At 37.0% G+C, this 17,185-nt stretch overlaps 1 protein-coding gene across 1 annotated transcript in view; it reads right to left on the bottom strand.

Moving 5' to 3' along the window:
• acsl3a (acyl-CoA synthetase long chain family member 3a) overlaps nucleotides 1–17,185 on the bottom strand; it is a 103,107-nt gene that overhangs the window by 14,305 nt on the left and 71,617 nt on the right. The window contains exons 4-11 of the mRNA XM_067995416.1: nucleotides 13,771–13,880; nucleotides 12,261–12,399; nucleotides 9,541–9,691; nucleotides 7,948–8,071; nucleotides 7,415–7,486; nucleotides 7,010–7,149; nucleotides 3,310–3,482; nucleotides 888–962 (exon numbers count right to left, since the gene is read on the bottom strand). Coding sequence (XP_067851517.1) covers nucleotides 888–962; nucleotides 3,310–3,482; nucleotides 7,010–7,149; nucleotides 7,415–7,486; nucleotides 7,948–8,071; nucleotides 9,541–9,691; nucleotides 12,261–12,399; nucleotides 13,771–13,880 — 984 coding nt within the window. The remainder of the gene's footprint in view (nucleotides 1–887; nucleotides 963–3,309; nucleotides 3,483–7,009; nucleotides 7,150–7,414; nucleotides 7,487–7,947; nucleotides 8,072–9,540; nucleotides 9,692–12,260; nucleotides 12,400–13,770; nucleotides 13,881–17,185) is intronic.

The raw sequence follows: 17,185 nt of genomic DNA on the forward strand, positions 1-17,185 counted from the left end.
TCCTCCCTTCCCTCCGTCCAGGGCCCCAAACAGTCCTTCCAGATGAAACAGCGATTTAATAGTACTCCTTTCAATTTAGTATACTGTATTCGCTGCTCACGATGCGGTCTCCTCTACATTGGGGAGACCAAATGCAGATTGGGTGATCGCTTTGATGAACACCTCCGTTCAGTCCGCAAGTGTGACCCTGACCTTCCGGTCGCTTGCCATTTTAATTCGCCATTCCACTCTGACCTCTCTGTCCTCGGCCTCCTACATTGTTCCAATGAAGCTCAACGGAAGCTCGAGGAACAGCACCTCATCTTTCGATTAGGCACTTTACAACCTTCCGGACTCAACACTGATTTCAATAACTTTAGATCATAACCACTGCTCCCATTTTTTCAGACAGCAGGTGCTGGTAATGGTTCTGCTGTTGCCATTTACAGCTCCTCTAGGCCCATCTTGTGTTTCTTTACTTGTCCCATTACCATCCTCCTTCCTTTGAATCATCATCCCTTTTGTCATTTAATCACTCCTGCCCTCCAACCTTTCCTATTGTTCTTTCCTCTTCTCCCTTTCTGCCCCCCCCACCCCTCCCCTCCGCCTTTGCCTGGCTCTGTACTTGCTTAAAAACTACTAAATCTTTAACTTCTCCCAGTTCTAACGAAAGGTCATCGACCTGAAGCGTTAACTCTGTTTCTTTCTCCACAGATGCTGCCTGACTTGCTGAATATTTCCAGCATTTTCTGTTTTTATTTCTGTAAGCATTACTATCCTTTATGGAAAATTGTGCCATAATAGATCTAAGATCAATTTAACAAGTGTAACAAACCTGAAATTAGTTTTGATTTCTTACTGGATATTACAACTGTGTTCCTTCATTTGAAACAAGTGTCTTTGCTCACCTTCTTCCCAGTTTTTTAGTGTAATCTCACAGCAGGGTAGTGGAGCTCCCACGCGGCCAGTGGTGTAGTCGAACACTAAAATCAACAAAAGTTACTCGAGTAAAATCTTTAAAAAAAAATAAAGACTAGATATTACAGTTAAGACAATTAAATATAGAATAGCTTGGCAAGGTAACCAAATATCTTATGAGGAGCGTCTAACATATTATTAATGTTGGCTCAGTCTGCATGTCCTCCCAATCTCCCTCCTCAAGTATTCTAAACTGATGCAAAGGTCAGCTAAGGTAAAAAACAGAAAACTGCGAGGTGTCTATAATGTCTTCATCAATGTAGGCTGTAAAATTTTCAGGGTTTTACAACTTAATTTTCTGCTTAAAACCTAATCAAGAACATTTTAATAAATCTTTGCCCATACAGATTCACAACGCAGATAGTTTTTATGTAAACGGTCATGATATTGGAATTAATTATTTTAAAGGTAATGAACTACCATCTTCTATGGTTAGAATTTTTTTTTAAGATGAAAAGCTGCTTGTTGTTGAATATTTTGTGCTTGGGTTCAAATCTTTCACCAAGCTGATGTGATATTTACACAACTTTGAACAAATTACTGCCAGGTTCATGATGGAAGGGAACATTTTTAACAATGTCCAATTTGTTGCTTACATGAAGAATCTGTGAGGAGCTTGTTCACAGCATAGTGATTAAATGTAAATTTTACAAATTCTGAGTACGAAGTCAAAGCATAATAGCAATACTTTATTCCTTTTTGGAATATTTAATCTTCATCTTGCGTTCTACTTTTCGGCAATGTGTTCCTACAAAACTCTAACAGAAAACACATTTGTTCAGTAACTTTTGGATACAGCATACATCCTTGCATAAGTACTGACATCTCATTACCATTAACAACAAGAATGAAAATATAACTCAGATTGTTTGCTTCCCACAGTAATATAGTTCCACTTACACATCAAAAATTTTTACACTATTCCTCTTGGCAATAAATGCTTTGCCAAAATAAAAAAGAATACTTTAAAATACCACAGAATTGCAATGAAAAACGCTGAAAGAAATTCTTAATGGAAATAACCCTTTAGTGAACAAAACATATCCAATATCCAGATGTTCCTAATTATGCAAATAACATCAGCTTGAATGGACTAAATTCTTGCCCATGTAAAGGTTTTTCTTTATATGCTCTCATTAACAGGTTTCTACTTTGGTATCCATAAGAATTTTTGTGGGATTGACAGACCAGCAGACTGTTTTTGTAGGAATCAAGAGAGAGAGCAGCACATTGATCAGCTGTTCAGGAGAGTGGAAAAGCCCTTTATATACAGTTCTCTTTGTATACAGTTTCTTTTAATATATTTTACTGAGTTATATTCTTGACCTTGAGAGATGAATGTAAGGAGAACTTTGTATAAAAAGGGATCGGAAGGCAGTAGCGGCATTTGGGAGAGATTACTGGAGGAAAATAACGCAAGAGTACAAGGATCAATGACAGAAGTACACTGATCATGTGTTCAGAGGAACAGAGAAGATTCTTTGTGACTCTCAAGATAGCTAACAGAAGGCTTGAAAAGAAGATCCATACACAAACGGCTGTCAGGGCTGATCAGTGTGCTCCTCATTCCAGTGGAATCTTGTCTATCTACTAATTCCCGTTATCCATCAGGAGTAATCAGTATGACAGACAACTGAAGTTCCACTTTATGTGAAATCTCTAAGAAAGAAAAGTATAAAGTCACATGAGCTGCAGAGTCAATAATATTTTACACCATTTCTTTTTCTCTACTGTTATAACAGTGGAAATCCAACTAGATTATTAGCAGTCTGGATTCATAAAATTAGATTTTCCAAGAATTAACTTCCATAATTAATCTGGAATAAATAAATTAGAATTTACAAAAGACCCAACCTTAAGCAAAATGTCTGCACACCGAATCTGTAAAAGATACAAATTCCACAAGAGTATCAACAGATCAAATGTGCATTTTTGTCACTCAGAAATACAAATATATTGAGTGTGCAAAAACAATCGCCAATATGATTTCACACTCATAACCTTCAGCAATGTTTTACTTTATATGGCTTGGCAAACTATCTTATACTACGCCAAACAAATCAGCCACTGAAGGATTGATTACAGTTTCTGCTAGCTTATCACTCCTTAGGGACAAGTGTGAATCAACTATTAATGCCATAAATTGACATGAGCCAAATACATTTGTCTTTGAATACGGAGAAAGATTTAGCAAAGCAACAAAAGGCTTTAGTTTTCTTCTAACAGAAGATGCCTCTCTAGCTATCTTTTTCAATTTAGCTTTGTTTTTAGGTTGAAAACACACATCCTTAGAGATACTAAACACAGACAGCTCCTTGAAGGCAACATTTTTTTTTCCAGAAAATGACTAACCATCACTAATAGTCCCTGCTCCACAAGTCTCTGTTAATCCATATCCTTGTCCAACAGGGCAGCAGAAGCAGATGTTCATGAAAGTTTGTGTGGATGGTGACAATGGAGCACCTCCACACAGAATGAGCCGGGTGTTTCCTCCTAGTAATAAACGTATTTTTCGGAAGATCAACCTATTGGAAAAAAAAATTAAAATGTTAGCATTTCTTTTTTCAAATATCTGCTCGTCAACGTCAGATCAGAAATTATCAATCAACGAGCAGCCAATCCGTATATAATCAAGATGATTTAAAAGCGATAGTAAAATGGAATGGATTGGATGAAACAACTTTACTAGTGATAATAGGGAGACTACAACAATAGCAACTTGTACTGATATGGCACCTTTAACATAATGAAATGTCCCAAGACATTTGACTGTTGGGGATCAGATTCAAGAGGATAGGAACTGGGGAGGTAGCAGAAGGTGTTGTTTTTTGATTTTGAAAGTGGAGACAGATATAGAAAAACAAAGGGGCTTAGGGAGGGCATTTTACTAGAGACTTCTACCAATGGTAGAGCAGAGGATGGGGGAACAGAGGGAATGGGCAGTAATGTAGGGCTGGAAGAGGCTAAAAAGACAGGGATGGGCAAAGATGAAGATCAGGATATTGGAGTTGATGCACTGGGGGATGGGTGGACAACAGAGGTCAGCACTGGTGTGACAAGTGAATGGGATAGAATCTGTGATGAGTTGGGAATTTATGTAGGGTGGAGTTCAGGAAGCAAAAGAGAAAGGTATTGGAAAAGTCAAGTCTGGAGGTGAGAAAGACATGGATGAGTATTTCAGTGGCATTGCGTGAGGTAGGGGCAGAGAGGCAAGATGTTTTGAAGGTGGAAGTAGGCCGTCTTGGACTAAATGTGAACTTTGAAGCTCAACTCAGAGTTGAGCAGGACACTGAGCTTGTGCACCATTGGGTTGAGCTTGAATTTAAGCAAACATCCAAAGAGGGGAAGAATGGGATTGGGGCTAGGGGCAGAATTTATCGGGGGGGGGGGGGGCAAACAGGATGGCTTTGGTCTTCCCAACGTTGAGTTGCAAAAGAATTCTGGCTCATTCACTACATAATTTTATTCAAGATTTCAAAGCAAAGTATTGTATTCTAAGTTACTGTAGTCTATCCCATTGAAATGAAACTGTAAAAAAAAATTGACTCTGCTAATTTATATGAATATCTATTTTAAGTGTATAGCAACAAGGGTATTATCAAAGTTTGAACTCCTTTGGCCATTCTCCATGAAAAGACTTGGACGTAAGCAATTTTAATGTGCGTTTTGGACAGAAGCTTGCCAGAAATGGAGTAGCTTTCCCAGACAGCCCATTCTGGATTAGCCATCCACAGGCAGATGAGAAGTGATTAAAATGTGGGTTGGGCAGTTATTTTGTACAGATCACAAACAATGGCCAATTTATTAGTAATGTCTGGACATTCAAAAAGACATCTAGCACCTTGGTATTGACAAACTGTTTTGATCTCTGTGGGTCAGGGGGCAGAATCAGGACAAATACCAGAAATTCAGCCAGACAACAGCAGCCTCAAGAAATGTACTTCTGCCCTGGTCAGGGAAAGTTTGTATTTTTACATTAAGTAAAGGGCCTACTGATATGGCCTCGCATATGCTTGTTCTTTACTTTTGTAAGACTACATGAACAGAAGCTATATTGATTGAACCAAGTGTCTCATCATACTCAGTGTTCTTTGCCTACTGTGGAATAAGGCAGCTTATGAATTGGACTGAACGTTATCTCACTTAGTATTAACTTGGTCCACCTGCGGAGAACCTGAAGATCCAGTCCTTGTTACATTCCTGGGTCCTACTGCGTGCTAGCAGGTAAAGGGCTGCAGTCATCTTCTGTATGAAGCAGGCAACCAGGCTACTTAAGAGAGCAGCTGACCACACTGAACCTGAGTAGATAACTGCAGCATACCTGAATTCTTAATACTATTTTAGTTGAAGTCCATAGTCTTGCTATTAATGTATTTTTTAAAAGAAATTAATAAACAACCCCTTTTTTACCTCTGTAAGAAGTCAATTCATCATCTTGATCACTATTGCAACATGGTAATTGTATATGCTGTATTAACAGTGTAACATTTCCTATAACTTTTTATTATTGTAAATACAAACATTATTTTTCCTAATTCAAGTTATTGCTGTACTACAAAATACTTTGTAGACTTTTTTGTTTAAAAGTAGAAGGAAACTCTGGGGGGTACTTTCTGTTCAAAGTGTGTTTTTATATAAAGTAGATATAAGGGATATAACACTAGGTGCTAAATATTTTTCCAAGTTGTCTAAGGCCTCATGGAGATTGGCATTTTATGCCTTTACTTCCTTCCTAAGCTGCTCTGGTAATGTAGGTTATGTTTACAGTGGCTCCTCTGACTTTAATGGAATACAAACTTCAGACTGGGCTGACGGCCAATCTATACCTAGCCTGATTTAGCGCTGCCCAACCCTGGAGAAAAAAAAAACTACCACATAGCAACTGCTGCTCACTCAGTCCACAAGGGTGTTTCAGGTAGTTCTGAATCCACCTCTGGGGGATCTGCAGTGTTGGCTCTTATTAAAGTTAATGGAGGTAAACCCACATCATTGGAGTAACTCAGGAGGGAAACAGAGATATCAAATGTCTGTCTCCACTGAGGCAGAAAATAACTTGGCAAGGCAAGGAAATTTTGTGTTAGGTATTATATATCTTTAGCCTTTTTTCAAGAAATATAGATAGATGGGAAGGAATGACTATGAAAACGTATTTTCACCAGACTTTATTTCTCCTTTAAGTGCGTGAATCAAAAGTGGAAAACCAATTCTACATTTAAGACTGCTTTGTTATAAAGAGTAAAAAATTCATTTTGAAGGAAAGTTATAAAACAAATAATCCTGTCTCAAAAAACAGGTCAGTGCCACATGAGGAACTGCCAGGCAAGTTATATTGACTCAATGTATTACACTGTCCCAAGTTGACTGTTCTTCTCTTGTCTCGTAGATACTTCAATTCTGTTTAGACACCAATATATAATATTTAAAACTATAAGCAGTGTGTCCAGTAGTAGTATAATTCAGACACAAATATCTAACACAAAGATTTGATACATCACATACTGTAGAGATTAGACAGTACTTAATGTCACTATGGCACACACTAGAATGCCAAAAATACAGATTGTCTATCAGCAGCCAAAATTTACAAAACGGCTAATTCTCTTTCCAACAACTTTATTAACTCAATGAGTATTCTGTAATCTTAATGAAGTGTGTCACCTTAAAATGCTGTGATTGGTGATGAAAATTATACTTTTAGTTTTGAAATTGCTCAATTTTGCTCACTTGTTTGAACAGAATGTCTGTCTTGTGTAAATTTTCTACATTTCACCTATGAGTCAAATACTTAGGTGAAGATTTGAAATTTCTACATAAGTATATTTTTTAAATGTCATGAAAATCCTGGTCAAATCCATGCTTAATTTTCTTGAACTACTGTTACTTTGGCAGTAAGCGATTTTTAAAAGTTTTGAGACTTGGATTTTTTTTAAAAACCATCTTTTTCCCTCCCAAATATAATAATGTCAATGAGACATGATCATTTTTACATATATATGCCTTTGTCACTATAATGCTAAATGTAATGTTGCAGATTTTATTATCTATATCTTACCAGTCACAGATAGGTGTGCTGTAACCTATGGACATCTGTTCCATTTTGTAGTTGTAAGCAACAACAAAGAGAGTCCGCTGTATACTACTCATGTCTTCTACTTTGGTCACAATATTCTTATAAATTCGATCCATAATTTCCTGTTGGCACATAAAATGAAAAAGGTTGAGAGACAATGCCATCCATGTGCAGGACTCTCTTCTGAAAAGAAATGCGGTTCTAGCCAGGCAGTATAAACAAGGTACTTCCTGACTGGAAGTGCAGCATTAATGCACTTTTAGAATTAAGCATTGTGCATTCAGGCAGTGCTCATTATGAAAAATCATCAACTGTTATATAAATATTTCTTGTAATTACTGGCTCTGGTACTTAACTCAACATGTCTAAGTTTTAACAAAAACTTACTGGTACAGCTGCCAATAGTGTTGGTTTAAGTACTGTTGTATCGCCTTTGCTTCCTTTCTTGATTTTGGCAGACTACAAAACAACAAAGAACTGTTACTTATACAATAAAATAAACTAAATATAAATGTTGTCCTTCAAGAATACACCATTTGAATCAGGTTAGTATATTTTCATACTTATAAATGCATGTTTAAGGAAAGTTTTATATTCTTCAGTAATACACATTATATAGAGAGCAAAATAATACATTATAGCTCCCCTCAAATCAAACATACAATGCTATTTTCAACTTTTACAAGTACAGGTGAAAGTTCAGCTATGCTAATGCAAGCAGAAATGTCAAGAGGCAAAAAAGTCCTGTACGTCTATTTTATTATATGTAAAGTAATTAGTAGGCTGCTTATGAAAAGGAAAAAAACATAAAAAGAGAAAACAACATGCTGTTTAAAATGCAGATAGGTCTGCTCAATATTTTACCACCATGACCATTCTAAATGTGATTTTAAAAATGAATCTATTTGGTTAACCTGTACCTGGTCTGCTAAAGTCTGAGGGGAGGAGTAGCCAATACAACAGCCGCAAGCCATACAAAGCGTTTCCGCACTCAGCTCCAGGACATGTGCCAGGGGTAGGTAACCAATGTAGGTGTCCGTTGGTCTTTAAAATAAATATAAAATCAAGATATGTATATTTTCAACAACACCAAAAATAGATCTTAGAAAAACAGTTACATTTAACAGCATTTGTCACACTTAAATCCTTGGCTCAGTGGTAACACTCTTGTCTCTGAGTCAGAAAGTAGAGTGTTCAAGCCCCAATCCAGAGACTGGAGCAGATAATCTACAACAACACCAACTTGCATTTATATAGTGCCTTTAACATAGTAAAATGTCCAAGGTGCTTCACAGGAGCGTTATCAAACAGAATTTGACACTGAGCTACATAAGGAGATATTAGGACAGGTGACCAAAAGCTTGGTCAAGGAGGTAGGTTTTAAGGAGCATCTTAAAGGAGGAGAGAGAGGCAGGGAGGCGGAGAGGTTTACAGAGGGAATTCCAGAGTTTAGGACCTAAGCAGCTGAAGGCACGGCCACCAATGGTGGAGCGATTAAAATTGGGAACGCGCAAGAGGCAAAAATCTAGGCTGACACTTCAGTGCAGTGTTGAGGGAATGTTGCAAGGTCAGAGGTGTTGACTTTCAGATGAGACATTAAACCGGTACCCCCTCTCAGGTGGATGTAAAAGATCCCATGGCACCATTTGAAAAAGAGGAGGGGAGTTTTCCCCATGTCGTGGCCAATATTTATCCCTCAAACAACATCACTAAACAGATTATCTGCGCATTTATCTCATTGCTGTTTTGGGACCTTGCTGTGTGGAATTTGGCTGCCACATTTTCGTACATTACAACAGTGACTACACTTCAAAAGTACTTCATTGGATGTAAAGCACTTTGATGGCCTGAAGTTGTGAAAAGAGCTATATAAATGCAAGTTATTTTTCTTTCTTTCTAAAAGAGTAATTCCTTGCAATAAACAAGTCTAATTACTTTTCTTTTTAATAGCATTATATTTCAGTTTTAGCTTATCCATTAAAATTAGGTAAAGCTTCTACCGTCAGTATTTAATTGTGGTTGAAGCAATGTAACTAGAGAGTGAGGGTCTGACCTGACACTGAAGAGAAGAGATGTGAGAATCCCTGGATGATTTAGACACGAGTTTGACACCGCAACGTGTACTAATCAATTAAGAACTTGCAGTTAAACTGATCTATTCTTCAGTCAAAAGCATTCAGATTGGAGCTATAATAAACTTTTGTTGGGTAACCAAATGTGGAAGTACTAAACTACATATGATTCCAACCAGGTAAAGATGTGGTAGGGTTACTTTATATTGATAGTACTTTCTAGGCTTTTCTTTCCTTTCTAGTGCCTAAGTTTCACCTGTATGAGTCGGTCTCCTATTTTGCCACTAAAGTCAATTAAAAAAAGCTTAGGTCACACCATGTATGAGTTGTACCTTATATAAAACGTTAAAAATGCATGATGGTTATTTATATATCAGATTTCAGTATTATTCCCAATGTAGGTCAATAAAACTTCCTTATTGGATCATAAGTTATACATACCCCAAGTCAGGAACTCTAGAACACATCCCTGCTATTCCAGCAATGAGGTTGCTGTGCGAAATCATCACTCCCTTTGGTAGACCTGTAGACCCGCTTGTGTACATAATTACTGCAATATCTAAAGATGTGGGTTTGGTCCGAACTCTATGCACTATGGTGGAAAAAATAACCAGTTCTTTAATTTATGAAAATAAGAATTTAAAAGGTGAACCATATATTGAAAGTAGTTTGTCCCATTATTAGAGATTTCTCTTACATATCAAACATTCTGCTTGCTTTACTGATCATCTCAGTGCCAAACATAGCTTATTCAGCAATTACTCTTGCTCACAAGCTGGCTTGTAGAAAACTGGCAGGTTATTGATGGACAGGGACAGGTAGAAATACCTTTAAGGCTTGTTATTTTCAGACACTTTCCATTTCCCCATGAAAATATTAACCCTTTTAAAGGCTGCTTTAAGAAAAATGAGATAACACTCTCCTAAATGATGCATGCTATTGTACAATAAAGACCACAAGTGAAATCAAATCTCAATATTCTATGTATGTAAATGGAGGTGTTACTGATTAGGCTTTTAATATTTCCATAAATGTGACATTAGTGAATTTTATATTCGTGAATATGAGCAATGTCAGGCTAGGGAACAGAAGACTTTTTTCACTTTACACAGCTAGCATCTGCTTTAAGCAACTCATGGTCTGGTATAGCATGGTCAGATGTATGGTAAAGTTTTGTCTATTATGCCTCAACAATGAGTCTTAGCCTCAACGTTGGAAGAACACCAGCATGATACCCGCCATCTTTATGTCTTGAGTGAGATTGCCAACTTAGTGCCAATTTGAATCTGTGGACCTATGATCACTAACAACTAGATTAAGGTTGGCCAAACTCACTTCATATAATATTACAGCTAGGAGACAGGGGAAACTTCCTGTGCATCAGCCTGGGCTGGATTTAAACAGGGTCCCACAGATGATGGTACAGCATGCTTAAATAGTGGTTAAATTTTACTTTCTCACGTGTGCCTTGTAATAAAGAGACCTTGCCAGACATCTGCTTTAGAAAAACAGTCTGGAACAAATGAAGCAAAATATTACCCAATTTAAAACAAAAGTTAGAGCAATAGGATCTTTCTAAGAACAGCTGCACTCGAGTCCCATCCAGACAAGCAGAAGGCACATATGTCAGACTTTTGTTCACATCTTTAAGCACAGTTATGTTATGTTACATATCATTGGTCTAAACTGTCACACGAAATCACACGGCTATTCCTTAGACATTATTTTACGGAGATACGGCTTTCTGTAAATTAAGGGGCACAAAGCCGTACAATGTATCAAATCCTTGTAATTAGCTACAGATGTGCTAGGTCTCCACTAAATGGAGTTGTCCTTTATTCACATGCCCTTGAGACTTTCAGCAATGGATACACCAGGAAACAAAAACAAGGCAGGGAAAGAACGAGTTATAAAGCAGGAAGGCAAAAGAAAAAATAATTCAACAAGTTTCTTATTCTTAAGTATTAAAAGCCAGAAACACATAGATTAATATGCAATGAAAGTAAAAATGTGCAAAATTCAGTTTTCTTATGATGCTCAGTGATTAAGAAAAACATTTCAGTTTTTAGTGTTATAGTTCTAATGTATTACAAAGAACAAAACCACCAGACAAACTGTTCTCTGGCACATGGTCAAACTAACAGAACTAATAATTCTTACTGCAGCTTCCCACCAATGTAGAAAAGATTCTCACACAAGCTAGGAATTGATAGCCAGTATTTCTCATGAATGACTGAGCAGCTGACTGGTAATATAAAGCAACGTATGGTGAATGGGTTACACCACAGTCTTTTTCACCTTTGGACTAGGGTTCAAATCCAGCTGAGACAAAACTCAATAAAAACTTCCGTGTCTGATAGCATAAAGACAGTAGGTTCTGAAGCCATTGTGCAGTCTCAATCCATTCCCCTGCTTCTTCTGCACGTCTTCAATTTAATTTGAACCAGCATTAGTTAAATAGCCTCACTCAAAGAGGCCGAAAGAATAACAGGTGTGGGAAACGTTAAGTCACATCAGTCATTCCTGCCTGAGTGAGAGAAATGCAAATGCCACACTGATGCAACTGGAGGTGTTGTTCTGATCCTGTAATTGATGCACATTGTTGAAGCTGCTCTGCAAATGCACCTAAACTATACTACAATCTAGTTAGGAATGCCAGGCTAACAAAATGGGAAGCAAAAAAAAAATCTATTCCTCATCATTGCCCTTCCTGTTTAGACAAATCCTGTCCCACTTTGTTAAATAAATTATACATAGAAAGTCCAAATACTTAATTCTATTAACCAACTTTCAACATATTCCATTGATAAAAAGAAAAATGTAAATGCTGGAAATCTGAAATAAAGAAGAAAATATTGGAAATACACAGCCAGTCAGCATCTAAAAGAAACGACAGTTTAATATTTCAGGTAGGAACTCTTTCAGAACCTTAAGAATTGTGAAGGGGCTCCAGCAGAAATGTTAAACTTGTCTTTTCTCTTTCAGAAGCTGATGGACCTGCAATGTATTTTTAGCATTTTCTGTTTTTGTATTGGTTGGATGCAGATGTAATATCTGAAATCGGTGTTGTTCTGCATTTATTTACCTTTTACAGAAAGATACACACACAAACACAAAGTAAACATGAAAAGTAAAAAGGAAAGAAAATATAAATTACACACAGTTTTCTGGTTTTGCACCCAATGCTTCCACTGCTGCCATGTTGTGAACCATGATGCCACGGGGATATTCTGCCCATGCTGTTGGCTTGTCGTCTACAATTATGATATGCTGTAGCTTTGGGACATTAAGGAGGATTTCCTGTGAAACAGAAATAGGAAAGGATGAAAAGTTTAGGATGAATCCAGGCCAATCACTTCAAACATCTGGAAGATAGCTATTGTGTTTACTAGGTGAAAAACAGGTGTTGCTTTATATGAATAATATCCTTATAATTATTGCTTTTTCAAGCTTAGGTAACATGGTGAGACAATTACAAAACTTCAAATGTTGAGATTTAAAGACAGCTAGTGGAATACGAATCTACTGAGGTTGTGCTGAGGCTGTACATTGCACTGATCAAGGCATACTTGGAATACAATATATACGGACATACGAACAATGATGGACAGGAAAAGACCCTCTGGTCCATCCAGCCTGTCCCACACAATTGTGACATCTTGTGCATCACAATAAACACACTCTCCACCCCATCCAAAACCATGTGATCTCCTGGTAGTCACGCTACAAAAGGGATGTGTAAGCATTGGAGAAACTGCCGAGTGTAAAAGCCTTAACTTATGAAGAAAGATTTTAAAAACTCAGTTTCTAAAGATTATGGAAAAGATGGCAAAGGGGAGATCTTGTTGAAGCATATAAAACAATAAATTGCTTTAGGTAAGGTAAATCTTGAATATTATTCAAAATAAGACAGGATCATCAGACCAGAGGCCACTAACCATAAACTAACAAATATATAATTTAGAACTGATATCAAAAGGAACTTCTTCATGGAAATATCCAATAAACATCTGGAATAATCTGCCAGGCAGTGAAGAGATACACTTTAAGGATATTCAAAGCACAGTTGGATATTGGGCTGGAAGAGTTCTAGAATTTGGGACGAATGGCCTATCTTATCCTTGACTTTGCATAAGTTCTTACGAGCAATAATAAACGTTTAACAGCTAAACTATCCTGAATGAGGCAATAAGTTGAATGCAATCTTTAAAACTGATTTCAGATGCATACAGACACTGCGCTAGTTAAATTCAATTGACAAAACTCATGAGATTAACATTCAAATGTCAAATTATGCTAAAAGCAGTTAATAAAAGCCTGGTCTTTTTTCAGTTTTAATATTAGTGGGGTCATTTTCACAGTAATCTTTACGCAAAAAAACTGCAACATTTTATCTGATTACATTTCGAATATGGTAAAGAAAGAAAATTTGAGTTTCTTGTTTCAAATTTGTGCTGGAGTTCTTTAACCCTTGGATTACTGAGACAGACTACTGAAGTAACCCAGTTTAACCATAAACGTCCCCTCTCACCCAACTATATCTCAAAAGATCATGTAAAAATTTCCCCACCTTTTAAGTGATTTGTAAATTGTTTCCCAGTGTCTCTGCAGAGTCACTGGGAAATAAACAAAAAAAAATCCTGCAATCAGCAACGTAATTCTGTGGTCTACCTTCAGCTTTGTTTGTAGAAGTTTCTTGCTTGTGATGATATGAGTGACTTCCGTTTCATTTAAACCATGTGCAATTGCTTGACCTCCCAAAGTTGCGTACAGGGTAACAACTGGAAATTAAAGCAAAAACTGAACTTCAATACAATTCCCACATAATAAATTCACTGTACCCCAATCAATAAACCTTCTAAAAAGACAGAACAGAAGAACTTTCTAAATGTAAGTTTATGACCAGGTTATTAGATTGAATTCAAAAGTAATGCAAATTCATCATGGTTTGCGATCAGGATTTTAAAGAAAAATTAAATCACCTGGGTTAATTTATCTCAAATACTACAAAAATCTTTTGAAAGTTCCTCCCAATTGGCTGTATTTTTTTTCAACATCCCTATCTCAAAGTTTGCAACAGCAATTACCCACGAGAACAGTGCAAATTGCTAAAGCCATTTTAATACAGCAGACATTAAACTGCATTTTTCTCATCTCCTGTCTCTCTGGCTAGGTGGTTTATATGTTGTGTTGAAATGAATGATTTCAATACTTTTGTGCATGTTTAAAAAGACAAAAGGATCTCATATTGTACATCTGCTGAATTTGTACCACATCCACAATCCTGAATTCAAGTCCCATAAATTCCACCCGGGACATGAAAGTTTCTTACCCAAGAAGATAACTTAGTTTAATTGCTGGTATGATATAGTAGACTCACTCCCATTCATAAGGCACTCAGACATATCAGAACTTTAGATGGAGCACAGAGTATTCATTAATGAAGGAACCAGGAGAGCCCCATACAATAAAATCTTTGGAACATTTCCTTCTTTTATAAAGCTATATAAAATATGGATTCCAAATACCATGTTATAAAGGATTATTTATATATTATTTGCAATTATATTTCTAATATTCTTATAGTAATAGCAAAACAAGGGTAATTCCAAAAGTGCCTGATGATGTGGCTTTCATTAACTACTTTCAGGCACTAATCAGAGACGAGCAATGCAACTTCTGTGATTATAAAATATTCTATCCATTTGAAGAGCTTCCTTTCCTAGGTAGTAACTATTGTAGATAGTATATCAATTACCACTACAGTTGAAATTCAACGTCAATCAGCAATAGCAGGTAAGATCACAAGAACCGAATGTTGCTCAAAACTTCATTAAACCTGTCACATAAACCCAAAGCAAGAGCTCCATAAAAATTATTTCCCGTTAGTCAATGATAGCTCCTACTGTACTGACAACACATTAACGGAAATTATGAATGAACTATATTTTACCAGAGAGTATTTCCTAATAACTCTCAAATCAGGGGATTAGACCATCCTCTCCAGCACCAATTCACTCAGTTTGCATTCTATTTACGTACCAAGTGTGCAAATTTTGCACTTGATTTTAAAAGTCACATTTTCTGCTATGAATAGTATCTTATTATTTTCCTTCCCCATCAAATCTCCACCACAAAGACTGCCTACTTCCAACTTTCGCAACATCGCTCACCCCCTACTCCATCATCCCTCTACCTCAGCCCATATGATGTTGAAACTCTCATGCGCACCTTTGGCAGCTCTGCATTTGATTATTCCGATGCTCTCATAGCTAGCCTCCCATCCTCTTAAAAACTTCAGTTCATCCAAACTGCAAACATTACCAAACCTTTACTGCATGGTGGTACATTGGGGTAAAAATTAAAACAATCTGAGAATAGCCTCTATATATTTCTTTGCTTGCTTAGCTGGGGGAGGGGGGGGAAAGAGAGAAGGGGAAGAGAGAAAGAGAAGGTGCTAAGAATTGCTGTTTTCCATGACCAGCTTATGAAACCAAGTTAAAAAAAGTTCAAAAAATTAGAGTTAGCATGTATTTTTTCCCATAAATATTCAATAATGTTCAGTACAATGAATCTCTTTGCAATGTTTTATCCTCGAGAATACCTTTAAATTATATTATAGTTCAACGGGTCTTTTTGAAATAAATCTTGCAACAGAAGTTGAACACAGCTAGCCAATCCTATAGCTGTAACAAGGATAATATTGAGGCTATAGATTACAGCTAATGTGAGCATTACACAAGTTAGTATTTTTTTCTCTGCCAAGAAACACCCAAGGAAAACCATGGCAGAAAGTTCAACTGGTACCTGAATCTAGTAATTTGTCTGCCTATACTGGCTTCAGTTAAAGGTTCAAGCAGCAGAGACAGATTAGTCCCACACACTAGTAGAGTCATACCAGGAGGTATGAAAGAAAGGTCCTTTATTTAAGTAGGTGAGACATGGCCTTGCTGGCTAGGATGTTCACCGCATAAGAAAGCTGTCTGGCCTGATGACGTCACGGGAAAAAAAAAACATGGCTATCATATGCTCAACCAAAGCCAAAAAATAATTTAAATTTGTGCTGATCTCATTACTGGTAACCTTTCAACGATAATATTACTTTTTGTGTGTTTTTACCAATATAAGCACAGCTGTGTTACAGGTAAGATTGTCTAAGCACTGGAAAAAAAATGGTAATCAGCCGCTGATGAAGGCTGACCTTTATCATTCATTTCCCAAATTGGGTTCAAACATGGACCTCTATATTAAAAGGCAATCATTACAAATCACTGCACTCCTGTTTGCAAACTTACTGCACATGATCAGAGTTTCAAAGATAACGTATCCCTTGCTGAGATCATGGAATCAACATTAGCAGTACAAAAACATTTCTGGTCATAATGTCAAAAGCTGGGAGTTGACTAATTTCATAAAGGGCATTCAGTCAGTTAGTGGGTCAATGTACCCAGACAACCTAGAGTGTGTTGGGAGGGGGATTTCTTTTCTAACATGTGGAGTCAGCCTTTGAGCACTATGAGAAAACTATGTCTGACAGCACTTATTTCCTGTTGCACCGGGTTAGATTCAGAGATAAATTATTGGTGCTTTTATTTTGGCGGGTGCAGATGCAGGAAAACGTCCGGCTTCATTCCCACGAGCTCTCACCACACAGTCCAATGACCTTCCTACCAGAAAATAATGGAGGAACATTTTAATCAAATCCAAAAAAAACTTAAAATATAAAAAGATTTGTTATAAATACAGAGTAACATTTCATAGGATGGTGAAACAAATGATCGAAATAAAAATTGAAAACTGGCTAAAAACATTTTATCACAACTGTAGAATTAAGGAGTTAAAGAATTGTGTATTCTTCATAATTATGTATTGACGTCATGGAGAAAAACAGGAAGGAGGACTGGGCAGATGTAATTCATTAACACCATCACTGACCTACATGTCATCAGTTCTCAGCCGAGTCACTTAACGCTTTCTCAGGCAAGGCTGGGTGGATACGTGTGTAAGCTCATGGCAAGCTTCCTTGGAGCGTAAACTTCAGATTGTAGGTCTGCTTGTAAAATCAGCCTGGCTGGGGCCATCGGAA

The sequence above is a fragment of the Heptranchias perlo genome, chromosome 13 (assembly GCF_035084215.1).
Source record: "Heptranchias perlo isolate sHepPer1 chromosome 13, sHepPer1.hap1, whole genome shotgun sequence".
Taxonomy (NCBI): domain Eukaryota; kingdom Metazoa; phylum Chordata; class Chondrichthyes; order Hexanchiformes; family Hexanchidae; genus Heptranchias; species Heptranchias perlo.